General features: G+C 39.6%; 1 protein-coding gene across 1 annotated transcript in view; it reads right to left on the bottom strand.

Moving 5' to 3' along the window:
* KIF20B (kinesin family member 20B) overlaps positions 1–14,186 on the bottom strand; it is a gene marked incomplete at both ends in the record, with an annotated part of 39,431 nt that extends 25,245 nt beyond the window's left edge. The window contains 14 exons of the mRNA XM_082002593.1: positions 412–562; positions 1,175–1,314; positions 2,068–2,319; positions 2,993–3,155; positions 4,907–5,053; positions 5,534–5,605; positions 6,072–6,183; positions 7,568–7,762; positions 8,391–8,439; positions 10,424–10,608; positions 12,853–12,991; positions 13,198–13,314; positions 13,426–13,512; positions 14,031–14,186. Of these exons, the coding sequence (XP_081858719.1) occupies positions 412–562; positions 1,175–1,314; positions 2,068–2,319; positions 2,993–3,155; positions 4,907–5,053; positions 5,534–5,605; positions 6,072–6,183; positions 7,568–7,762; positions 8,391–8,439; positions 10,424–10,608; positions 12,853–12,991; positions 13,198–13,314; positions 13,426–13,512; positions 14,031–14,186 (1,965 nt within the window). The remainder of the gene's footprint in view (positions 1–411; positions 563–1,174; positions 1,315–2,067; positions 2,320–2,992; positions 3,156–4,906; positions 5,054–5,533; positions 5,606–6,071; positions 6,184–7,567; positions 7,763–8,390; positions 8,440–10,423; positions 10,609–12,852; positions 12,992–13,197; positions 13,315–13,425; positions 13,513–14,030) is intronic.
* Between the last annotated feature and the right edge of the window lie 13,016 nt (positions 14,187–27,202).

The raw sequence follows: 27,202 nt of genomic DNA, 5'->3' as shown, positions 1-27,202 counted from the left end.
ATTCTCACTGCTTCAGTTGTAGCTACAATAGCCTTAAGAAGGAAAAAAGTCTGAGACCACTCTAGTACAGTCCATACGGGGGCCTAAGAAGTCAGCTTCAAATACTTTACATGGACACTTAACACAATAGAGTTTATACCATAATTGCAGCTCTTCCCCCAATTTCTATGCACACAGTAATTTTCACTATGTGTTGCAGAAATGCAGAAAACGCCAGGTTCCTAGATGCATACCTAGGGCTCAGCAACTACTCCTATTAAATGGGATAAATCTATCTTGCTAAGGATATGGTTACACAGCATGCAATTCCTTGAAACCATCCTTCTAATCCTCGAGACATTATCATGACTGTAATAGGGAGTTAGTATAAGGGATGTTATTGTGGGTTGAGGGGGGGAGGTGTAAAAATACCAGACATCCAGCTTGTTCACTGCAAGGACGATCTTTTAATTTATTTTCTCCATCTGTGTTTTTAGGGTAACCATTTACAAGTTCCTTGAAGATTTCCAGGCGTCTTTCAGAATTTTCTTCAAGCCGTTCTCGTTCGCGAGAAAGGCACTCTCTATAGTAGGAAAAATAAGTCAGCTGAAAGCTAGCCAGTATGAGATGCTATGGAGTTCTTAGTATAGGTGCCTATAAACAAAGGTGTTTTCCTTTATTTTGGCACAATAGAACAATACTCAAAATGGTGCTGCTACATCAAAATAGAAGTGTATTTCCCCCCCACACTCCCCTGAAGAATGATGGGGAGAGAAATGTACACACAGATTGTGGATAGCACTTAACTACAAACATTTTTTTCTAAGCTTCTTGAGACAGAATACCTGTTTGGAGTATCACTAAGACTGCAGTAACCAAAGAATTCACAAATGTCACTCTTTCTATAGACAACCTATCAACAAATCTCTTCTGAGGGAAGAGTGCTACAGGAACGAACAATGCTTACAGATTATACACACACACACACCCCTACCCTTCCCCCCAAAATCAAAGCCTTTACTACACAGCATTTCTCCTGAACTCATAGTCCAAACAGAAACTGATATACTAACAGATACAGTAAGTCCAGCAGAAGAGTGTGGTCTCCTATGGCCATGAGGCAGATTTAAGAAATAAGTGAACCTACTTTCATTTTTTTAACCAGTAACTTTAAAAGCACTTAAAGCTAGCTTACTTGAAATCTATTTCCCGCTCAGCAAAATATTGGGTAAATTCTTGTATGACTTCTTCACGAATTTTTAGTTCCAGCAGTAACTTATTCTTCTTTTCAGTAATAAGTTTGTTCTTCAACTCTTCTATGAGACTTAGCAGCATCTAAAATTACAATTAGTATTTAGTTTTTCATAAAGAAATAATTTCCCAGAAGTGAGATTTTTCCCATTCCTCAAGCACTATAACAACATTTTACTCCTCCAGCTGGCACAAGTTCTTCCAGTTCTTTTATTAGCTTATTCATAAACAGAAGGATTCATGAGTAGATTGAAATATGTTTGGTACTAGCACAGCAATTTGTAAGTTTGCAAAGAGTAGGCATTTGGAGAGAACATTAAGTTTGTTACAAGAATTCTTGAAGTTGTCTTGAAAAACAGGTTTAAGCTCCATGGGATTTGGCTAATGTCTTCCAGGTGCTCATTTTTGGGGCAGTATTACTGAAATCTCCACAAAACAGTCTCTAGTCCTCTGTTCCCTCCTTCTTGTCTTCCCTAGAAGTGACTAAAATTGCTGTTTCTTAAAGATTAGTTTTCTTGTACATAGAATACAAAGGAACAGTCTTCGGTATTGCTAAGAGTCAGGTAATACTTGCTGTGCATTGACCATAGGTTATCAAAAGGAGAGAAAGCCAAATCTGCAATTCTTACTACTCAGTCTGTACTTTGACACATTTCATGAAGTTTTCCCACAATCAGCACTTAGTCATGAGTAATCCCATTTTTAGTTCTTATGTTGGATTTAAGTAGATTAAGGGCAATTAAAAAAACAAAGTGAGAGATGGGGGAAACCAGGAGAAGCATTTCTTGCTTCAAGACTCCATGCTACACTAATTCTTAAAGTAGCCCTGGCACATACCATATATTCTTCCTTTCCAATAAGAACTTTATTTTCTTCATGTGTCTGCACTGCTGCTTCTCTTGACATGTTATGTTCTTCCTCCATCTCATCATCCTCATCTTCAATCACATCTTCTAAGCTCCTGTCCCACAAGATAGTAGCTCTTTTCCTTGGGATTGGCATTTTAGCATCACTAAGTAGTGATGATTCTCTTGATTTCTGGCCAAATGACTGATCTTGGGGGAGAATAGACGTGTCCATAACAAAAACCTACCCAGAAAATAAAAGAACATCAGTATTTTTTAAATCTCTACTGGCACTTCCAAGAGATACCTGTTGCACTTTCCTCCTGAGCATAGTACTCCCCCAGCCTACCATTTGTTCAGATCCACTACTCTGACTGGTTTCCAGCTAGAGTACAAAGGAGTCACTTTATAGTCTAACCCTTCTTTGGTCCCAGAAACACCAAGTTTCACTAGCTGGATAACCTACAAGAGGGTTGCCACCTCATGTACCAACAGATTTCTCTATTTCTTATACTTTGAGTTTCTAGTTGCATTACACAAACATCATCCTCCAAATTCTATTTCTCAAATAGCTGTATCACCCTTGCAGTCTGCTCCTTTTAGTGTTGTACTTAACCTGCTTAGATAAGCCCACATTCCAAAGGTCTAGATCTATTGTCCTTTGAAGATATCTAACTGTCACCAATAGTTTTCCATGGCTTCTATTAAGGCTGCAGTACTAATCCCTGATACTTTTGTCTTCCAACTTTGCAAGGGTTATATCACTCCACTTCTACTCATTCTGCTTATCCTCCACCTTCCCACTGAAGCCTCTATGGACATAAAGACGACCTTTCAAACACTCTTTTCAAACAGAACCTGCTCTTTACATGCAAAACAGAAGTATTGATCAACAAAATAAAGTACACCACACTTACTTTTTGTGCAATGGCTGAGAACTTTAGCACGTTCAGTGTTTCATCATATGCTGAAGTACATTGGCTTATGTTTACTATCATGTATACCTTCCCCTTTCCACTGAAGAATCCTTGAAGGAAATGAGTTAGCTTACTTTCCCGAAAGGGTATGTGCTGCTGCAACCTTTAAAGACAAAAGACCAGATGACGAGAAGTTTAATAATTTCCAGTCAGTGAGAGAGCTATCCAGCTTGAAGGCTTAAAAATATTTCTAAAACCAGTAATTGTTAAATCAATTAAAATTTCTTTGGACTAGATACAGCTGTTTCTGAAGAGATTGCGCAGCTGCGGTGACTGATGCTTTAGACATCATCTCAGATTGACTGTATTGCTATAGCCTATGGGAGCACTAAACCAAAAGCACATTCAACATTTAGCCTGGGGAAGGTCATATATCCTCGTGCTACATCAGACTATACCCCACCTCTCTTTTCCTTTCCACAATCATGAGAAGTGCATAGCTAGTTCTAGGCATGCAGTATCCAACACCAGAGATGTCTCTCTAACCTGCCTCTGAGAACGGACAATAGCAAGTACCTAGGCAAGAAAATGAGTATACACCAAACATATGGAGATACTTCAACAGAACTTTTTCCCCTAATGCCCCAGCAGTTTGGCATTTCCTAAATCAGAATTTGTGCCATTGAATTTGACAGCTGGTGATGTAGTTTTTGGCTTACAGGAAATTTTATGAGAATTCCTAAAACAGGACTAAACATATACTTGCTACTGAATAGGTTGCCTGCATTTTGGACATGACAGCTATTCAGTTATATGAAGAGTGCTGCAGAACTCAGCAAGATAGTGACACTCCTGACAGAAAATATATACAGCTCATAAGTAGCTTTGCTGCAGAACCAATAAACAGGAATCATTTTAAGAAAGTTAACAGCTTCTTATTCAAGTGGAAAGGTGTATCTATTAACACTTTAAGAGATCATGCTTCAGAACATTTCTTCTATATTGTTAAAATTCCAAGTTATTAGGATCAGAAAACAGACATTCTGAATACATTAACAGCCCTCCAAGCAGCTGCTAGTTTTAATACATCCTTCCTATGTGGAAGGAACAGGAAGATAAGACAGATAAATTCACAAAATGTACGGTTAATCATGAACACATGCTAGCAAAGTTTTTTCATCTTAAGGTATCATAGACTTTGACTAGGCTTTCAGGAACAGTGTTATGGGGTAAGTGAATTTGGCAAAGCACATCTGGGCATATCATCTGGCAGACAGAGTTCATTTAACTTCTGGAGACAGAAATAATATTCAGATGAGAACCTGTGAGAAAGCAGTTCTTGGACCACTACATCTAGCTGTGACTATATACTGTACTGTTTTTCAGACAAGTAATTTCTATATTATTTTACTTTCATTTAGATCCCCAAGCTAGAACATAAATAGTGGGAAGACTTTCTTTTTTCTGCATATAGTTAGCTAGATCAGGAAGGGAATGTTAAAGTTATGCCAAGATTTAGAAAAAAAGACAAACTGTGTCAAAGAGTGCACAGTTATAATAGCACAGCATAGTTCACAAAGGATTAAAAAAGGATGAAAATTTGACTCCCACTATGACACTAGTGAAAAGGGGGTTTTAAACTTATTCCAACATTTGTTTGATAAGCCAGGCTTAGAAAAAGTTAAATTGCTAAAATCTATGATAGCATATTTAAAGGATGTTAGAATTTGAATTAAAGAGAAAAACAAGGCAAGTTTAAAGATAACTATGGTGGATCAACAAGACTTTACAAGTCTATACATCTTTTCTACCAAAAACTTAGTGTTAGCATTGTATACTTTAAACAATAGCTTCTAAATGTTGTAGGCAATACCTAAAAAACACAACCAGTTTGCAGTTTGTAAGAGGACTTACTTGGACTGTTGACAGTTCTTGAGTGCATTAATACACTTGCCTAGAATCAGGAGAGAGGTGTTTATATTTCCACTCTCTTTCAATCTATCGCCTTCGTTGCGGGTCTTGGTACATCTTTCTGAACCAGCAAGATCACACATTGATAATCTGAAAGCAGATAAGGAAAATTCACTTTATTTACCTTAGAATATGTACAAATTATTCACTTTTAAGATCACTTTTCTTAGATGAAAAATTTCTTGATCTTCATTTGCATGAACCTTCCATCTTTTCCAATGTTGCTTTCCCAATAAAATTTCACACTACTTCCTGCCAAACTCTTTACCAACATGTTTCCTATTTTTCCTCCATGTCCTCTTCCTTCTGAGGACTTACAAGAGTTCAGGAGCATAGCAGGCTAGCAGAACCTTGCACTGAACAGAGGGGACAAGATATAGAACAGCACTGCAGCCTGATGTCTTGAGATAAAGGGTCAAGTACTGTATGAATGTAGGAAGTGGGGAAACCACCACACATGGATGAGGCTCTACAAGGGACCACTGGGTATGTAGTGCAGTACCAATATATCAACGTGGAAGATAATTGCCATCCTCATCACAAAAGAGGGGGACTCTGCTCTGAACTTACTCATTGACTCTGGTCACTCGTGGTGCTCCTGAATCTTCAATTTTTAGTACCTTAACTGTGAATACGCTGTGACTAAAAGGAGAAGTTTAAATCAGCAGAGAAGTGATAAAGTAGACCAATACCTTCAAAATATTTTTAGCCTCCGCATCATCTGTTGTGATTGCTGAATTTGTCAACATAGCTAAGCATGTACTCTATCAGATGCAAACATTTAAATTTTTATATTTACATAGCACTTATTTTGCTTTTTCCTCAGACATTTAGATGGAATAAAGCTAAGTGCTTTTTTTCGCTTGAAAGACAGTATTTGATAAAACACTGTTAACTTTAGCACATGTTCATCTTCTTGAAGGATTGAATCCTTTTGGCTTAAAGCATTGGGTCACATACTGCTAAAGGATGTCAAAACTGAAACCTAGACATTTAGACCTAGGTATCTAGGCCTCTTTCCCCCCCGCCAAAACTATAAGCCTTATTTTAGTTTTTCTTTCCTCCCACACACCATCCTCTGCCCAACGTTATTCAAAATGTTTCTCACCTTCTGCTGGAGCAAGTATTTAGTTTCGTGCTTGCAATACTCTGGTGTTTCAACCCCAGTTTTAGAAGTCTAAAAGCTTCTTTAGAATCAGAAATCTGAACCCACTGCAGATCTTTAGGAAGAAGAAGCATGATATTCTTGTAAATATTGTTATCAAAAAGAAAGAAAGGATATGGGGATAATATATGCACACTAAGAATAATACATTTACTTGAGATATACAAAAATTTTACTAAGCCTGCTTCAGACAGAAATTTTATGATAACAAATAAGATCAAGATTCCCCCTTCCATAAAGGAAGGGCAAGCATATCGCATCATTTCATCCTATTAGCACACTAAAATATGTTCCATCCAAATTAAGTGAGCAACCTTAGCCTGAGCATTGAAAAGCTGAAAGTTAGGGCTTTCATACTCGTATTAGAATGTATGTTCATATTCATCAAGGCAGAATTCTACCTGGACCGCTTCTCTACTTTAGCCTACAGGTTGAGGGGGATGGAGGGGGGGCAGAGGCAGGGCGGGAAGGTGTCATCTAGACATTTTTCAGGGCCATCAACTTAACTGAAAGAGATCACTGAAGAATTTTGTCTGCAGTATGACTACTGTATGTCATCTTGTTATGTGCTAAATACCTACACCCCTACTAATAGAACTTATAATATGAACATTATGGCCTTTATTAAACTAGAGGTCACCAAAATTGTATTAGCAAAAATAGCAGCTGTGACCAAAAAAAACCCCAAGGAACTCATTAATTTGTTTTCCTCAGTAACATCAGGAACAGCCTTACACTTCTAAGCTTTATAAAAGATTATGCCGAAGCATAGCTCAAAGCAGACTATTTCCTACTTCACACATTTTCTAGTCTTTGAAGAAACGAAGGAGTTGGCTTTATTGTCCAATTCAGCTTTTTTGAATCTATAGTTTGGCATATGAAAGATAAAAGCAGCAGGTCAAACACCTACAGAAAAGCCTTTAATCTAGAACTGGTGTCTTGATTGTCCAAAGAACCTGTAACAAATCAAATGGGTTTCAAACCCTATTTTTTCCAGGGCCAGAAACAAACATTGAACTGTTATTTTGAGTTCTGTTAGCTCTCTGTCCCCCCAACCCAAATTACATTACAGGTTTGGTTAAACTAAAGTACTGTAAAATGTAATTTGTAGTCAGACTGAACTTACATATTCTCTGAAGTCCATTTCTCTACAGAAAATACCATTAAAAGAGAGCCAATTACAGCTACTGTTAAGAACTTTGAGTCTTTTCTTAAAAAAGGAAAAACCAAACCACTAGCAAATTTGTCAAGTGTTTTCAAAATTTCTCTCATTTCAAAGAAGTATCAAGGCAGCAGAATGTATGCAGGCTTTTAAAGATTTACAGTCAAGAATAAAGAGAAAATGCTACTAAAGGTTTTCCAATCTAGAAAGAAACATTATTACAGGAAGACTGACTTCTCAAATTACACATTTGGCAATTTCAGTGTATTCTAATCACCTTTTACATAAGAACATCCCTTGATGTCTTGAGCAAGGCGTAATGTTTTTCTTTTCTTGTCATTTGATATAGGAGTCAGTAGATCATAAAAACATTCATTGTAAATCTCAAAAAATGAAACCCAAACAGAAAACTTCATGTAATTTTTCACAGTTGTGCTAGATTGTTCTGAGTCTTTTAAGAGCTCTTCCAAATCTGCCAAGTACAAAGTATTACAAGTCAATACAGGCCCAGTAAAGTGAATTTCATTTCAAAAGATAAGTGAAAGTTGATATTGCAGCAGCCTTTTAAAAAAACACTTACCCCAGACAAAAATACATTGACATTTTCACCCCCTTTCTTAAGTATCTGAAAGTCACATGCTTACACTACATATTTGTAGAGTAGGTGCCCCTTGCCATTTGCTTTTCTACTTGCAAATTCTATCAAAAAATATCTTTAGAAGGCGGAGAATTACACTGACAAGAACGCTTCATTCTGACTTTTTAAAGCACATCTAGTACTTAGGTAGTTTATAAATGTTAGGATTACGTTTATCTAGTTACATACAGGTACTCTAAAAGCCTGTCAGGATACCACTAGGGCCCATAGCATAAGTAGTACTACTTTTCCTTGCTATAGTTTCATCTCATTTAATGCCAGTTCATGTATTCTAACCATTTTATCCTTGTGTTTTCTGCCCAGATAACTTGCTCACTGTGCAATTCACAGGCATATAAAAATATCAAGTAGTCATTTTATTAACACAGGCCAGAAGGCAGTTATCGATCTTAAGAAAGCTTCTTTGCCAGATTTAATTGCAATTCTTTAATATAAAACATACCCTTAGAATCAGCTGGTGCTTTGCTGTTAGTGCTGTTTTGATGGTCTACCTACAAAAGAGGACAGAGACTTTAACATCTATTGTTGACAGTACAGCACTAGTTACTTTAACAGCTCTATTGTCCTACTAGATAGGAATACAGCATAGCTGCAGTAAGTCAATACAAAGATCTTGGCTACACATCATGCCTAGTTCAATACACCTGTACACTCCTATTGAAAGGGTTGTTCTTACCTTAATACTCATTCCTGACATAGGATATAGCATTTCAGCTTGCTGAACCAGAAGAAAACCAGACACAGAAAAATAGAGGGGTGGGAGTCCACACAGAAACAGGATAATTTAACAGGATTATTTGCAGGAGTCCAGTTGCAGTTTACACATTACTAGAATGAAGTGAATCTAGAGTCCTGAAATTTGTTTTATTACTTGTATCTTACAGCTTACTAGGCCAACCCTTAGAAACAGAGGTAAATGTAGAACACTCATTCACTTAAGAAATTGAGAAACTTACTGTTTCATAATACAGCTGCAGAAACCTTTCACAGTTGAAATAAAGTCTAGGTTTTAGAAAGAAAGGAAAATTTTCTTCTGCTGTGCTCTTTAAAAAAAGTTAACGCAAATGCCAACAGCAAGAGTTTATGAAGTTCACACGTATACACTCCATTCCCAGTCTTAGTTTTGGTTGGTTGGTTTTATTGCACTTCACAGAAGTGCAACTCCTCTACCAAAACCAGTATGCTTAAGAGAAGAAACATGGATTAAAGAACAGGTGTTGTCTGGGTTGTTGTTTGGTTTTGTTTTAAATGTTTTCTCAAGAGTATATTTCATATAAAGCTGGGATTCCATAAAGTGATTCTTAAAATAGCTAAGTATTTATGTAATAAAAACTTCTAGGTTTAAAGTTTACACATATTAAAAAAACACCCTGTGTCTGTTTAAGTAGATGTAAACCTTGCCACCAAATTTATAAGCTGAAGTATTGTTCTTATAACTACAGTTTTAGAAACTAGAGGGGACATATGCATATTCATGTACATGTGTGACAGGTTTTTCTTAAGTCCTTAAAGACTCCTAGATCTAGATTTAACATATGCCTGTGCTTTTGAAGTGAAGACTTTTGCTGCCACCTGCCTTCCACACTAGAGAAGTCCAGTTAACTCACAGAATAAAAAAAGAACTTAAAAATAAAATCAAGGTAACATATATTCCATCCCACAATGGCCAGAACACCCCATTAAAACCTAGCATGCCACTAGGGAGATGCTTAATGTTTTTCATTAAAAATAATTTAAAAAGCACAATAATCCTTTTCTAGTTCCAATTCCTAGCATATGCTCAGGGCTTTTTTATATTACTGCATTAATTTCAGAATTAAAAGGAATAAGAAAAAGGTATGCTTATAAAAGAAACAGATCCCCCATAACAGTAATTGGTCTAAACAGTTTTAAAATTCCAGGCAACGCAAAAGTGAAGTGCATTTCTGGACTGCTCAACAATCATCTGTTTGAGAATAAAGTCCAGCAGAAATCCATCTTAATTCAAATTTTTACAAGTCTACTGGCTTTGTAGCTCTTCTGTTTCAAAAATTTTTTTTGCTTCCTTTAAGGATATTTACCAAACTGGAAGAGTGGAACAACCTTAAAATCAGTAGTTTCTTTCAAGTATCCTGAAAGGCAATAAATTTTTTAAAGGAGCAGGTCTACTAGCGACCCCACAGACAGAGATTATTTGCATTCAGTCCTTAAGCACCAGTAACCCCAAAGGATAAATTATCAGGTGCCCAAGCTATAGAAAAAAAAAAAGCTTAGAGTTTACATCCTATCAAGTATTCAGCCACAAGACAGTAATCCACAGGAGAAAAAGGTCCATCAGCTCTATTGCTCACTTCACTGCTAATCTGAATAGCTGGCTGACAGCAAATAGACACATCCATGTTTAAATATTCTCTTCCCACTGAAAAATGAACAGGGTAACATTGAGCTATCTAAAGATGTGCATACTCATCAGTATAGAAAGAAGTGCTCCTCTACCTCTTTTGTTAGGCGAAGTATTGAGTTTTTAATAGCAGTTTCTTCTCTAACTTGGTCTTTAGTCAGCTTTATATAATCTCTACACCGATGTGGTTTGAGATCCATTGCTTTGTACAGCTTTCCTTGAATATTTTTAAACAACATATCCATAGTCCTTGGCAGAATGCCAACATCATCTTCTGTCCCTGTAAGCAACATGCAAAAGAAAGATCCTAATTATTACTGTGAAAAAGGTATACAGATAAATGAAGGCAGAAAGATAAGCAATTCTAATATCAAGGCATACACGAGGAATTTGGAGGCCACTGACAGTACGAAGCAGTGGTTTTTGGTATTCTCAAGGTAACAGAATTATCATTAGAGTGTTTTGAACAGTATTTGTCTTTCAGCAATAGCTCATGCTCTACCCCTTAGACAGTAAGGAGCATAACATAAACCAAAAAACCGCTGGAGTATTCTGCATAAGCTTAGCTTTAAGGAAAAAAACCCCAAACATAAAAGCCACAGCCAACAGACATTTAATAGAGATCAGCGGTTTTACAATCGCATTTCACAGGCTGCCTTAACTCTCTCTCAGAAGTAATCTTGAAATACAACTGATGACTGAACTCTCAGCTGCCATTGTGTACTAATGCCACAGACCTTACAAAAAGTTCTAGAAAACTTGTGGAGACTCACTCCTTTCCCTGTCCCAGACCCTTTTCTCAGGGCATACTACTTTTGCACCTGAAAGGCAATAAGGAGTCAAGTAAAAGCCTCTGCACACTTGATCTTTCTGAACCAAGATGCAAGTTTAAAAAGGGTTCACTTAACCCAGAGAGAAGGGGACGGAGGAGTTAGTGGAAGAGAAACTGCTGTCCTGTCTCAGACTCTGACAGCATCATCTACCAGCCTCTGATTTCTCCTACTCCTGAGACAGACAGGCTTTTATCAGTTACAACACCAGCTGTGTTGCCTACATCAGAACCTATGTAAAATTCTGTTGGCACTCAAACACCAAGTTAGGAACCAAATAACATATTAACTTAAAGTACTGATGCGTTCCATGTTTGTCCTCATCTCCTCCCTTCTCTAATTTTTTTTGTTTATTGTAATGCTACTTGTAATTCAACTTAATATCAACAATGTAACAGTAACTGGAAACCAATGAACAGTCCTAAAAAAACCTGCTTTATCCTTCACTTAAGTCCTTTGCCATTGACTGAATACAGGTGCTCATGTAATGCCAAAGTGGAAAGGCTATATTGACAATAATGGGAATAACAGAAGAGGAAATCATGTCACCCAGTAGGCAACATTCTGCCCTGCCAATTCTTATCACAAGTTAATAGTCAACTCCTAAAAATACAATACCAGGAAAAAGTCTCCAGAGTCTGAAGAGAGGCAAATCAAAAATTCTTGAAAAACCACATGATATACCCCAAACTAGTCAAGCATGGCAGGGGTGGGGGCACTGTACACTTTACGAATTTTGTTTTTTGTTGTTTATCTATTATGTATTAGGACAGGAAAGAGCATCCCATTATTGCTCCAGATTAGTGATAAACAAAAGTGTTGGCAGTAGCCTTCAGTTATAATCCGCCTAACTGAAGATCACTTAGAAGACAATGTAACTTCAGTAAAGATCAATTTCATATGGCACAAAATTCAGTGTCCTTCTGCTGCTTCTGTGCATATAATAAGCAGTATGGGATCTAGAACTGCCATTTCACTATAGGAGAAAAATTATTTGCATGTGAATCAAATCACCTCATTTGTTAAAATGCTTTTAAAAATAATTAAGGAATGACATCTTCTGACCAGAAAGGATACTGAGCTTTATCAGTATAGAAATAGCACATCAGGAGTCAAGATCTCCTAGGATATTATTGATAAGCTCAGAAACTTGAGACAAGACATAAATACTTGGAAGTAAGCAAACATGTTACAAAACATTCTCTGCCTGTAATAATTGAAACAAACTCATATGCAGAGTCTTCAAATAAGGACTGGTATTTGAGATGCATATGACCTTTGTAATAATAATGAAAAATAACAAAATGCTAGTCTGCTGTAGAGTGACTTACACACTTTTCACATCCTGACATATATAGAGGATCTATTTTCCTAACTCCCCCTCCACCCTGACATTCTAGATACTTGGAGGGAAAAAAAGTCACACACACCTGGTTGAAGTTATTACAGCCTTACAAAGCTATACCACTATACGTTTATGTAAACTCTGGCAGTGACTGTCTGTTATCAGTTTAGCAATACTTGTTATAGAAGGAGAATTTCAAAGGCCATTCATTAATATTCAAGAGAAGCCAATGTATAGGGCCTACAGTTTAAATAAAGGAAAAAAATTATAGTTACAGTATTGCTGCCTGAAGTAATCCTCACTTTAAAAAAAGGAAGTTAATTCAAAGAGAACATATTTCTACTTATACCTTGGAATGTGTAGGTTTTCCCAGCATTTGTAACGCCATACGTAAAAATAAGACGATTATATCCATCTAAGAAATCTTGCACTGGTTGCCTCATTGCACCTTCAAAGAATTCTTCTTGAGTTGTTTCAGGTCCAAACACCTGAGCATTACCAAGAAACACCTTTATTTCTCTTAAGCAACCAAGCAATCATTAGAGACTTATAAAGATTCTTTTAAATTCTATATGTTTATAATCTTAAAGACTATTAACGTTTAAAAAAATCTAGTTTGCTTTGTATTAAACTATACAAGTTAAACAACTTGTTCCAGGAATAAATTAAAAGCTTTTGAAGACAATTCATTTACTCGTGAAAAAGTGAACTTCTGTATCATATGTCCAGCAGTTTTTTCACTTAGTCGACTCAAAGAGTTTTTGGGGGGCTTCAGTATGATGCTTGTTGAGTCTTCAAGTGAAACACAGTCCTATTAAAAGGAAGCACAAGTAATACAAACATGAAAAAAGTATGAAGAGCTCATCTTACAGAAAAAAAACATACATATTTAAAGTATTTTAAAACTAAATAAATGTCACACCTGCAATTCATTTTCTCTTTCCAATGATGTAAACGGCCTAATACGCAGGCACACTTGTATGTGTCCCTTAGACTCCAAGCTGCTCCTCTTAAATAAAAAAAAAATTAAGGAAGTTAGAAATTTGAAGAGATTCTTTGTTTGAAGATTGGCATGCTAAGGCAGTTTTATTTTCATCGGTCTACTTTGAACAGACTTATTTGATGACATGGGAAGCAAAAGTAATTCACTATATCAGTTTTTACAAGTGCTTAGGCCCCTGCAGAAGTTAGAGTTAATAATCTTGCAGCACATTTTTATATATATATATATATATATGCATGTTACATTCAGGCCAACTAGAGATCAAGAACGAAACCCACAAAAACATTCTACGATTAAGCTGCTCTGAACTGGCAATTAGCCTAATTCACAGAAGACTGATGCACCCAATAAGGCAGCAATGCAGGGCCACACTGCTTAAATCTAATCCTATGTATGACCTCCAAATTAAAAACCTCCTACAGATGCTTTTCATCTTCTTTGTAAAATTCTGATTATCCTCATCCATGAAAGGACTAAGCTTATTAAAAAAAATCCAAACAATGCAAACACAAAAGCTTTCTTACCTGGCTTGTATCTGAGCTTGAAGAAACCGAAGAAAATTCAGCAGAGAGATCTGCTTTAAGATCTTCCACGTTTACTGGTCCTGTTCTTTGAGAAGGCTCAACACTAGCAATATAGGATGGTCTGAAAAATTTCTCATTATCCAGAGTCAGTTCCATCCTGCAAGATAAAATAAAACTGGTTTTGGCTCTCTCATCACATAATGTAAGAGTTTCTGAAGTCCCTTAGAAGACAAGTCAGCTTGAGATCAATAGCTGCAGTTTCTTTAAGGAGAAAGCTTTCTTCATCCTATTCATAACATAGATAGTAAGTTTCTGATAGCTGGGGAGAGGGTCTACAGAGGGGTTCACATTATGATGCAACAAGAACCACTTCTTCTTTCAGTGAAAAGCAACTCTTTGCTAGGCAAAAGCCTTACACACAATCTCGTTAAAACCATCTCTGACAAAAAAGATATAAAGAGAAAAAAAACAATCATACTGTTTCACATCCATTTCTCCATCATCCCATTATAGTATCCATTTAGAATAAAAGCTCATTGCAAGAGTAACCCAAACTTCCTGGTTATCTCGGCAGGACTTGATAACAGTATTATAAAGATAACTCGATGTGGCTTAAGACAAGACAGAGTACAGAAACATTCCAAATACTAATAGATGGCTTTAGCTATTAAAGGCACACTAGAAAATTAGAAGACCTCATGCCAGAGTACAAGTTGAAGTATTGCTTTTTAGTCATTTGATCAGAAATTAATTTATTAATCCATAATTTAATTATTTTTGTGCATCTCAGAATCTGGGCAGTGAAGATTTGCTACAGAAAATGAAAGCAAAATTGATTCAGTGTTGATAGTGGACAGACAAGTTTCTAAATAACCTTTAAAAAAAGTGCATTTTTATTTAAAAATATTAGTATATTTTGTCTGCACTTTACTCTCCTATTGCTTTTTCCTGTGACATTACAGATGTGACTTGGCAGCTTTTGTTACGGATTAAGTTTAAAAAGAACTCATTGGACAATTACTCATAGACCATGGTAGCAAGTGAAGTAGCAATTAGATATTTAGATATCTACTCCATAGCCTCCTACTGTTTTGAAGCTTTGGATACAACAATTCAACAGTCTTCTAATGGTACATTCCCATGTCTATGCTACAATGATGCATATACATTGTGTCTCTAAATATTAATGGAGAGCAGACAGTGCTCCCTTTGAGCAAGGCTGGTTCAAAGCTCCTTTGTTCAGGAATGGTGCTGCTTATCAAGCAATCATTTTTTTTTGCCCCACATAAAACCTGGAATGTGTCAGCACTTCAGTGCCAAAACACTTAACAGCTCAGCCTTCCTATCTAAGCCTGTAAAAGGCAGATACAGAACTTCAAGCAGCTAGACAAACATCACCAAGCTACAAAGGAGGTAAAGCTGTACATGAACTAAGCAGCAATGTTTACTTTGTTTCTTCTAATCTATAGCTTTTATTTTTGTCAAGCAACTGTATGAAAACCAGGAAAAACCTGGCCTAAAATATTATCACAGCTTAAACAAACATTGAGCTGTGAATAAGCTACTACTGAAAAATAATATACCTGTGCTGTCATGATCTTATTCATCAGCTACAAAGTCACACTGCAAAATTCTTAGCAGGCCTTGACAGGAAATATATTTGTTAGAAAACTGATATTTTAGTTGCTTTAAATATAAGCTTATTTTAAAGCATGATTTGTCAAGATTATGCTCTCATTCTGTGCCTCTTCACATAATAGGGAAAAGGCAAACATTAAGCTGTGTATGCAAAGCTGGGACTGAAAGTCTTCATGTGAGCCCAGCACCCAGACCAGTAATGTTCACCTACTGACAGCATGCATAACCAAGACGCTGACTGCCCATCTGTCTCCCCATTGTCATACAACACTGTAATTACTCTAGATATTCTGGTGTAAACAGGTATATTACCTGGCTGTAGCCACTAAAAGTTACTTGTATGCTGGGATATGTTATTGTAACTCTGCTTATCATAACTATAGAGATTAAAGATGCAGACGCCCTAAGAGAGGAGGATCCAGAGTGGCATGCACAGCAAAGTGTGGCCACAGTACACACAGACTGTAGCACTGTCAGGCAGCGCAAGAAAGAGTCGAAAATGCTCCAAACCAAAACAATAAGCCTGGAGGCTTACATAAAACATAAAGTGTTAGTCCTCCCACTTAAAAAAATTAAAAAGGAAAATTTTCGCTCTGCAAATATCAATCTTTCACTTCAAGGCTTTACGCTATTTTCCCGTTCTTATGGCATATGGCCGTAGGGCTTTGTCAGCCTCACGGCCCTGGGCCGGGCGCTACCCGCGGCCTGCTCGCCCCACAGCAGCACCGAAAAGTTTTCACACACCACCCCCCATCACCCCCGTCCCGCCCGTGGCTTTTCGCCCACCGTCAACCGCTAGTAACTAGGATGGCAGCAGGGAGAAGCGAGAGGAGGAGCCCTCAGCACCACCCGCCACGAAGGCATCCCACTACTTCTCAGCTCCGCAACCCCCAGGCCACCGCCCGCCCTCCCAGCGAAAACCCAACAGCCCCACAACCCCCACGGGCTTACCTGAGAGCCTCCGCCACGCAGGGCGGGCCCAGCCACCCACCCTTGCCGAATGAAGGCAGCAGCACACTCAGCTGGGCTCGGCCCGGCTCAGCTCCGCTACCCGGGCAACCACCGCGGCTCACAGGTACAGTCTAACCGGCACTGCCGCGGCTTCTTTTCAAATCCGACCAATGGCAGTGCGCTGCGCCGCGCGGCCTTCTGGGAGAGCGGAAGTTGTGGCGGCGAAAGGCTCAACGGGAAGTGTAGTTTTGGGGCGGTGAAAGCGGGGCGGGTCCGGGCCGAGCTGCCTGGCTGGCGGTGCGGGAGAGGTTCCCTCTCAGGTGGCGGCTGGGCTTTGCAATGAGGATGGGCTATGAGGAGGTGTTTACTGAGACTTTTTTTATTGCACGCACCCAGAGCCGTCAGGGCCCATCCCCTCAGCGGCTGCAGGACCTCGGCTGCCAGGGGAAAGCGCCCTGGCCTCGCCGGGGTGCCCCGCGGCCTGCCCTCACCTGCCCGCCCCGCCGTCTGCAGTGCCTGGGCTTTGTCGGTCTGGCAGAAGGATACATGTAAGTTCAAGCTTGTCGATACTCTGGGTGATTACAGTGATGCTATTTCCACAGACGTTTTGAAAGCTGAGAGGCAAGCTGAGGCTTTGCAATCTGCATGTAAACAGGATAATCACGGTTTGCAGGTAGTGAAAGGGAAGAGGCCCGGTGACCTGCGCAAGCTGTAGATGCCCTGTATCGTAGCAGGGATCAGCTGAATTGGGAAACTCCGGTTTTAAGTTTCAGGCTGTGCTTGTTCCTCACCCTCGATTACAATACTGACAGAGTGACAGCTATGGAAAATACTTAGTAAGGTATCTTTGTTTAAAACCTTCTCCAGGCGCAAATTATTGTTTGGTACCAGGTTTGCATGATAGGGATTTAATTTCTTAAACAGCAATGAGAGAAATCCTTTGGCTTTATTTTTGAAACAGTGTTGTAATGCCAAACAGAATATCCTTTTCTAGAATATCAGGCTATGGAAATGTAAAGGTTTGGTAACAAAAATCACCATAAGTTTCTCTTTAGACTCGGACAGGAATTCTTTGAACTTTCATATGGAATGTCTGCCTGTTTTAAATTGAAATAAAAGGAGAAGTAACTTGAAAGTAGTCAGTAACTGCCAAAACCAAACATTTGTCATTCATTTGAAGAAAAGAATGCCAGCTAGTGCAAGCTGTAAAAGAATAATTCTACTCAGATCCTGTATCAGCTGCTTTGATGATGATGTCTTTAAGTCCCATCTTTCTTTAAACTGAGGCAGCGTAATATCAGTAAAAGATGTGTACTTGATTTCAGTTCGGGTGCAAACCATGTTGCAAGAGTTGGTCTGTTTTAACAGCACAAGATGATGCAACTTTGAATTTTAAATTGTTTGCCAAACAAAACTGAAAAGCTCTTATAAAAATTTCTTAATACTTAGGCTAACCTTTAAAAAAGTGTCTTAGTTTCTATCCCAAACAGAACAGTGAACTCAAACTACTGAACTAACCTAATGCCAAACCACCTTTTTCGTACCAGGAGGGGACTGAGAATGGCTCTCAAAGAAAGGGAAGAATTAGCTCCTGGGAGCAAACCTGAAAGTTGTTCTCTTCCACTTGCTGGAAAGTAAAACTTAAGATCTTCTCAGACTATTTGGCAAGGCATATTCCTAAAAAGGTTGGGGGCTATTTTCTGCAGAAAATTGTTCTTGCTAAGTTGGGACATAACAAAGCTTATGGTACAAGCAATATTTTGGGTTTGTTTGAATATTAGATTGCTGAAACTGTAATACTGCACATGCTGCATAATTTAAACGAGTATCTCAGAGGACTACCATCAACATACTAAAAGAGCAAACTAAAACACAATCTAACATGTGCTCCTAGCCTCACACAAACCATGATAAAGAAAACATTACATCAGCATAACCAACCCAGCCTGTTTTGGAGTGGGAGATGATGAAACTCCATCTATGTAAATAACCTTTATGGCTTTCCACCAATATATTCTCCTTAAAGTGGTTTGTGCAAGAAAAATATCTGCTGCCAAAACTGTTAACTCGTTAGTCCCTGAAACTTCATTAATGCTGCTTTTCAAATTCTCTATAACTTGTGGACCAAGGTTGCCATGCCCCAAGGGGAAAAGATTTTTTATAAATGACTTGTTACAACCCTGATCATTACCCTTAGAAACTTGGGTTCCTTATATTTGGGACAGGATTCAAAAGTTGTGGATAGTCTACTCATCTGAATGATGAGATGATGCCTTATGAGGCAGCATATCTCAGCGAGCTTTTACACTGCTGCCAGAAGTAATTAGAGACATGGTCAACACTGCTGGGACTTGGCCCAGCATCTTTCAGCACATCTGAGCAGCAGGTAAACCAGGACTGGCTTCAGCTTCTTTGTGCTCAACTAACCTTAACAAAGTACTTCCATTTCCCCTCAGTGCTCCTGGTCCTGCTGTGCTTCCCCATGCCCTGACAGCGCTGCCTTCCCGCCCTGGTTGGAGGCAAAGCCCTTCTTCTGCAGGGTTTGTTTGGAGCTGACTGGCATAGCAGGCTCCCATTCCTTGTCACGCAGATGTGTTGCGTTAACTTTTTGGTACTCTGCCACACCAGCCCCTTTTTACCCCTGTCTTTCAGGGCAGTGCTTGTCATTTATCTTGTTATTTGCACAGTCTGTGGATGCATTGCTGGCTTTCATTTAATTTGAACCTATATAGTGGTACCCTCACTGACCCACTCCTATCAGTTGCCTTCAGGAAATGTTCTTTCTAATGCATGTACAGCCGATTCTATGAACTCATGACCCCACAGGCTGTTCATTTGCTTATTTTTCTCTAGTAATATAGGTATGTTTTCCTTTATAACCTCTTTTAAGCAATGAACTGCTTCTTCAGTCTCACATTTCCCAGTTCATTCAGTATCATTTTTCTACGGCTGACTTTTGATTCTTCACCTGTTGGACTTGCTTCCTGCTCAAAACTAGCTTTAAAGACACAAACTCAAGAGAAAAATGGCTTGGGTTTGTCAGTATAGTTTTTGTGGTTCAGTGTGCATACATTCAAGCTTTCCCTCAAACTGAGTGGCACAGAGGCGGTCGGTCACCTGCAAGCCAATGTTCAGGTGTGCCATCCCGCGTCAGGACTAGCACGGCCGCTCTGCCTTCAGACAGACGCGAACATATAATTACGGGAGACGCGGTGTCGCGGCCCAGAGCCTGAGGCTCGCAGTAATGGCCAGAGCCAGCGCTTCGGCCCCGCGCCGCAGGCCCAACCGGCCCTGTTGGCGGAAGCCGCCGCGGCGGGGAGCGACGCCGCAGCCCGCCCGCCGCCGCCCCAACCCCGCCAGGCTCTCGGGCCGACCCCAAGCGGAAAGCGCCCGGCCTGGGAGTGGAATCTGGCCCGCGGGCTGCCGCGGCTGGCGGCCGCGGGCACTCCCCGCCCCGGGAGGCTTCGCCCCCGGGGCGCAGGTGATGGCATCGAGGCCTGGGAGGCCGCAGCGGGGCTGGGCCCGGCTCCACGGCGTGGGGGCGGCCCCGGAGGTCTCCGGGCACCGCAGAGAAGCGGACGGTGAAGGGCGGCTGGCCGTGGCCCTTTCCCCGGGCGGGCAGGGGCTTTCTGCCCCTCCCCAGCCCGCAAATGCTGCGGCTCGTGGCTAATTTGGTTAACTGAGTAATTGCGGCATTTCGGGCGGGGTGGGAGGAAACCGTCACTGGAGGGAGCTTGCTGACGGTCGTGAGGCCGCTCCCTTGAGGTGCTCTGGGAGCATAAAATACAGTCTGGAAAATGAATCATAGACCCACCGGCAAAGAGGAGTGCATGCCAGTGTGAGACAGCCAGCCAGGAGCCTGGGCAGGGAGGAGGGGATCGCTGATGGGCAGCTGGAGGCAAGCCGTAGTGCCCGGTGCTGGGTTTGGGCCTTGATGCTTGGCCTCTGGCTGCTTCCCAGGGCCAGGGCTAGCTGCTCCAGCAAGTAAGATGTTGGGGTTGCCTGTGCTCTGTGGTCATGGTTGTTTAAAAAGTCATTCACACTAAAGGAGAGAAGAGACAGGAGGCTCACAGATGGAGACATGGTTGTGTTAAGAAAGTTTGTTTAGGTACTGCGGTGTGTGCTTCTCATAGATGCAGGGAGGCCACCTGGTCCTATGCCAGTATTTTGTGTAATGAAATTGTGCTACATGTGCTCAGCATATCATTTTTAAATCTTCATAGCTTCATTTGAAAACTTGTGCGTGGAAAACATAGCATTAATCCTTTAGCAGGAGCTGTATTGTCTTACATAGGAGAAGATTTGGAATATATGTACTGAGATGTATTTTGTTCAGTTTGCATAACTCAAGACTTAGTCTTTGGAAAGAGTGCAACAGACAAAAAAGCTATCACTGTTTGTTCTTGCTTTTCTCTCAACCCTCTGGTTATTCCTTGTGTCCCTCTTTGAATTGTTGTATAATTCTCTGATGAGCTAAAGATATAATTTCAGCTATAACCAACCTTTTCACCTGGTAATTAGACCAAAAAGTTTCAAAATCAATTATTCTCTTTAATACGGTAATATAACTAATCACCGTTTTGGAGGTCAGATCTAGCATTTTTAAAATCAGAACCTTCTACCTCTCATCAACAGACTTAAAATGTACTTGACATAATTGTGTGTCTTGGCTCATTATGCTTACCAAGTGTTTGAGTGTACTTAGGTTCTCAGGTTATTTTAATTTGAACAGCTCTTTAATAAGCATGTGTAATGAAGTGCCTCAGTCATAGTGTTCTGTACTGGCTTTGGCGACTAAAGCAAGTGAATGGCTTGGAATTCTGAGGAATTAGTAATGCAGTTGATTTTTTTCCAGTATTAGTGTGTTGTATATTTTCTCCACCCACCAACCCATATTTAAATCTTTTGTTATTATGAACAGGAAGCTTTTCAAGGCAAGATCATTAGGGCAGTTGTACTCATGTTTTCCTAATATAATGGGATTCTTAACCTCACAGGGGCTTTTTAATATCATCACAGCATAAATGATGATTAAATATGTTTCTTAAATCACAGAATCGTAGGGCTTGGAAGGGACCTCTGAAGATCATCTGGTCCAACCCCCTGCCAAGGCAGGATCACCTAGGGCATGTTGCACAGGAACGCGTCCAGTTGGGTTTTGAAGGTCTCCAGAGGAGGAGACTCCACAACCTCTCTGGGAAGCCTGTTCCAGTGCTCCATCACCCTCACAGTAAAGAAGTTTTTCCTCATGTTGCGGTGGAACTTCCTGTGCTGCAGTTTGTGCCCATTGCCCCTCATCTTATCACTGGGCACTACTGAAAAGAGAGTGGCTCCGTCCTCCTGACAGCCACCCTTCAGATATTTATAGACATTTATAAGGTCCCGTCTCAGCCTTCTCTTCTCTAGACTAAACAGCCCCAGGTCTCTCAGCCTTTCCTCATACAAGAGATGTTCCAGTCCCTTAATCATCCTCGTAGCCCTCTGTTGGACTCTCTCCAAAAGTTCCCTGTCTCTCTTGAACTGGGGAGCCCAGAGCTGGACACAATACTCCAGATGAAGCCTCACCAGTGCAGAGTAGAGGGGAAGGATAACCTCTCTCAACCTGCTCGTCACACTTTTCTTAATGCAACCCAGGATACCTGGGTTGGTGGCCCTCTTGGCCACCAGGGCACATTGCTGTCCCATGGATAACTTATTGTCTACCAGGACTCCAAGGTCTTTCTCCATGGACCTGCTTTCCAGCAGATCAACCCCTAACCTGTACTGGTGCATGGGGTTGTTCCTCTCCAGGTGCAGAACTCTACACTTGTCCTTGTTAAATTTCATGAGGTTATTGTTTCTATGATATACTGTACTCATTTGAACTGCCAATTTGGAGTAAAATCTAATAGGCTGTCAAGATGAATATTAATTGAGAAATATTTTGTGTATGTGTGTGTGTATATGTACTTAATATATGTTTTACTACCAAAGGAAACTGAAGCTTTAATAACTGGAGCGGCAAAAAAAAATCTACTTTTTTTAATTCTGCCTTTTCTAGGGTCTTTCTGTAACTCTGGAAACAGATGCTATAAAACCACTAGTGATGGCTGAGTATTCTGCTGCCTTATTGCTGAAAGGGGCTGAAGCATTTAGACATGATTCGGCTGATCAGGCCAAACAACACAATACCATATTAGTCAATACAACAGCAAAAGTGGCCTTTGTTGGAGAAAATGGTAAGAAGTTTTCACATTGTGACACAGGTATTTGTCCTATAAATGTATCAACTGTTTTGTCTGACTGATTCATAGTCATGCAGTGAACCATGTAGTTAGTTATCAGTTTAAGATACCTGTTATGAATAATAAAACTATTGTTTAAATAAAAAAATACATAGTCAAAGGTTTTCTTGTGAAAGCATATTTATACAGGAAAATATGACTACTTTTAAATTGTATGCTGTCTTATTTTTAAGAACAAGTCTACATGGATGGCTTTTCCATAAACTGGTTGCTAAATATAGTTTCTGGGGCATTTGCGATGTGCCCCAGAAAATTAACTCCGTCTCACTCAGACCCAGTACGCTGTCTCACTTTGGGTTGTGATCATGCTGAATCACGTAAGCCAGGCATTTTTGAGCTACTGGTAATCACATAATTGGAAATCTTGACAGAGAATCCACAAGCAGGAAGACTGGTGGTTGGTATTGACTAGGTGTGTAATATTCTTCCCTCCTAGTCAACATTATACTGATGTCTTGGGTTATACTGTTAGAAATGCCCAGGGAGGTTGTGGCATCACCATCACTGGAAGTATTCAAAAAACGTGTGGATGTGGTGCTTCAGGACATGGTTTAGGGGGCACGGTGGTGTTGGGTTAACAGTTGGACTTGATGATCTTAAAGGTCCTTTCCAACCTTAATAATTCTGTGATTCTGTGAAATTACTTTACAGCTGGAATAATAAATTGCTGTACTTAGAAAGTAGTAACTCAGTATAAGCTTTGCCACTGTTTTCACATAGCTGGGATCTTGCATCTTAGTTTTCCTATTGATTTCAAGTCCTTATATCCTGTGGACATAAAAATGGAGTAGTATTGTTGATACAGAAGGACAGATACAGTCCAGGAACATTGACTACTTCAGAAAAAATGTTTATATATGCTGCCTATATTTCATATTTTATGAAGGGTATTTGTACTGTGTATCCAAATTTTGTTTGTTTCCCTGAAACGCCCCCTCTTTTTTCTTTTATTTTTTATTTCTAAACATTTGCCTAAGTTGTGCAAATATTTGCATAATGTCATTTTAGCTCCAAGTCTGGGACTAGGCCTGTTGCCACTTTTTGCCATACTGATATGATAGTTATCATGATGTTAACTATTTTCTTTGCAGACAGTGTGTTAGCTTGTAACCTCCAGGTTAAGGGCCAGGAATGAATTCCAAATCTTTTTAGTAATACTTTATTTCTCTCCATGTGTTGTTGATTATTTTTCAATCATCCACAGAGCTGTATAAATACCAACAATGGTAACCATAACTTAAAGGTAAAATCTCAGGACTGACTTTCCTAAAATGAAACATATGTTTGAGTTTATTTCAGTTGAATTTTCAGAAGTTTTATTTCAGTTCCAGGTTGCTTATGGAAATTCTTCATGGTGTAAGAAATTCAAGCTTTAATCCTTAGAGTTATTTTTTTCTGAGAATACTGTTGTTTCTTTTGTTACATAAAATACAGGCTGTAAATCACTGTCTTAGGGTCCCAGAGCCCTTGGAACAACCCCAGAAAATTTTACCAAAGACATTCTGTTGTTCATTACATTCTCAACCGTTGCTCTGTCATCTTACTAGAAACTTAACAAGACAAATAAATTGGAACATGAAGTCAATACATGAGTAATACTAGAGTAATGCAATTCTGAAAGAGGGAAACTGACCAAGATATATCTAAGTATATATCAGATAAGTAGCTGATAGCTGAAGAAACTGAAAGATTTCCACTAAAGGGGTGTGTGTGTACATATATATATGTTCTGTGTAGAAGTCAGAAGACTGGACACTTCTGTTTCTCAAAAATATAAGGTGCCTCAGAAAGATGTGGTTCAAGAGCAAGAAGCTTACTGCTCATGTAACATGGGCTAAATCCAAGGAGCAGGTTATGTTACAGTGTAGCCATTACAGTATGTCAGTGTAGTATTACTCATCTTTCTGGCTCCGACACCCAAGACAGAGCTTCTTTTATTCTTGGCAAGTGTCAACTGTCTCTCTTGACCTCAGAAATTAGGGCTGTTCGCTGACATTATGTACTGTTCCTTGGAACGTCATCATGGCTTTGGCCACTCAGGGCTTCTCCTTGAACTCATGTGAAAATGTAATTGGAGTGGGATAGTCACACTGCTGACCTTCAGATGTTTTAACTTGGGCTTCCTGTAGAGCCAGTGGAGAGAAATGCTCAGAATAGTTTCAGACCTAAGATAAATTCTTGTTCTGGAAGTGCAGTTATGCTACCTGGTACAGCTAAGCAAAATAACCATAACCTGAATTGCCCTCTGGAGGAACCTTGCTTTCTTCACTAGCCTCTTAGTTTTGATACCAAAATTAGTGTCTAGTACTGGGTAACAGTTATTCTACAGCATGATAAAAGGGCAAGGAATGAACATTTAGAAAACAAATTTCTTAACCAGTGACTGATTTTTAAAGGACTTGAAAATAATGACTCTTTGACAGTAGCAAATGGCCCAGGGCATTTCCTGGTTTGGTCTGAGCTTGTTTTTTGTTGGTGTTTTTTTTTTCTCTTAAGCTTATATTTTTTTAGTATTTTAGGCTGGGCATTGGCCATCCTGCGGGAAAAACAGAAAGCAGGAAGCTTAATACACACTAGACTTCTGCCCTGCATAGAATGAAGTCATACTCCTAAAAAGAAGAGCCTGTATTTGTGTCATGCAGTTGGACTACAGTGCTCTTTGCAGTCCTTGAAGAGAAACAGAGTCCTCTGTGCTGAAAGTGGATCAGCAGATGAAAGATGATGAAAACTCATGAAGTCTTGGTTGCTTCTCAAACGGTGGATTAAGGAGCAGCTAATTATTTAAATGCATTCTTACATCATTATTTTCAGCCAGATCGGCAAGTAGATCTATGTGGCCAAACAGGTGCTGGGACAGCAGGAGAGCAGGCAGAAATACTGGGACAAAAGGGCAAGACTGCTTCTCCTCTGTTAGGCAGTCTTAGCTTGGCTAAATTGCTTGTGAAGTTGCATCTTTGGCAATCCTTCAGCAAGGAGTCAAATATGCAGGTGGCTGGCTGGATTGCAGACTTTGGGCATATCCAGACTTGCAGACTTAGAAAGTATTTCCAAACATAGCTGAGCATACAGTTCTTAATTTGATGCTGCCCTGATGTTGTCACAACATGCTGCAGCCAAGAATAAGCAGAGTTTTCAAACAGGCCAGGCTTCCTTACTAAGGTTTGCTCACAGCTGAAATCTGAAGAAACTGAAGGGTTTCCACTGAAATGATGAATGTTACAAGTGCTGGCTGATCTGACCCTCTGTAGTCAGAATAAACCCCATTCTGCAAAAACGGATGTGTAACTGGTGAAATTCCACTGTTAGTAATTCAGTTTTGTGCATCTGAATTTCCCTTTGCTGTTTCAACAGATTTTACGACCTGACTGCAGTTCCAGTCAGGTGCTTTTGTACCGTGTTACCAAGTACTGTCATGCTACCACACTCCACCATATATGTGGGTGCACGGAAGAGTATACACACATATATAAAGCACCATAAGATCTCTCTGGGTGAATAACATTATAAAAAGGAGATAATTATTCCAACAGTTAATCCAAATACTCTATATAAAACAGATTTTGGCATTGTGAAAAGAACCAAAACATGCAACAATTTAGGGGTAAGGGAGGAAGCCTTTTATTTTAAGGATAATAGTATAAAGTTAGAAATGAGTCATTCTCTAACTCATTTCTAACTGGATGACTCATGCTCGTGGCAAATTAATTATCCAAGACAAGTGACTCAGAAAGAGATGCTGTAGTTTTATTACTGTTTTAATCAGATGGCTACTGCTGTTACAAATGAACATGAGGCTTGATTTCAGGTATAACAAATGTAGCTATACCCTGAAAATTATGTAACAGTGCTGCTTGAGGATGTGTTACACGTGCCAAAATTTTATCTGATGTTTTGTTTTCAGTTCTAGGTGGATGGTATAGCTAGCTACTGGGTGTCTAAAGCAGCCATGGCCACCAAGAATCTCAGTAGTGAACTTGGACAAGGAAAATCTAATGTGGTATGTATTTCTTTCCATCCAGGAACTGTGATTTATTAAAGCCTCATCACAGGAACATTCCTAGGAATAAACTTTTCATCTCAGAATTCTTAATAAATTATTTGATTAATGTTATTGAGAACATTGATATGAGGATGATGGGAAGATCCATGCTGTCTTTGCTTGGGATGGATATAGTACTGTAGTGGTGGCTGTAACCCTCTCTCTCTCTTCTGTTTCTTTTTCTCCCCTGCCCTCCCCCCTGCAGGTCGAATCTGTTGAAACCACAACTAATGCTGATGCCTGCCTATGATGGGAAGAGA

Source organism: Phaethon aethereus (genome assembly GCF_964289735.1).
Source record: "Phaethon aethereus genome assembly, chromosome: 7".
Taxonomy (NCBI): Eukaryota; Metazoa; Chordata; class Aves; order Phaethontiformes; family Phaethontidae; genus Phaethon; species Phaethon aethereus.
This window is presented reverse-complemented; position numbering and strand designations above follow the sequence as displayed.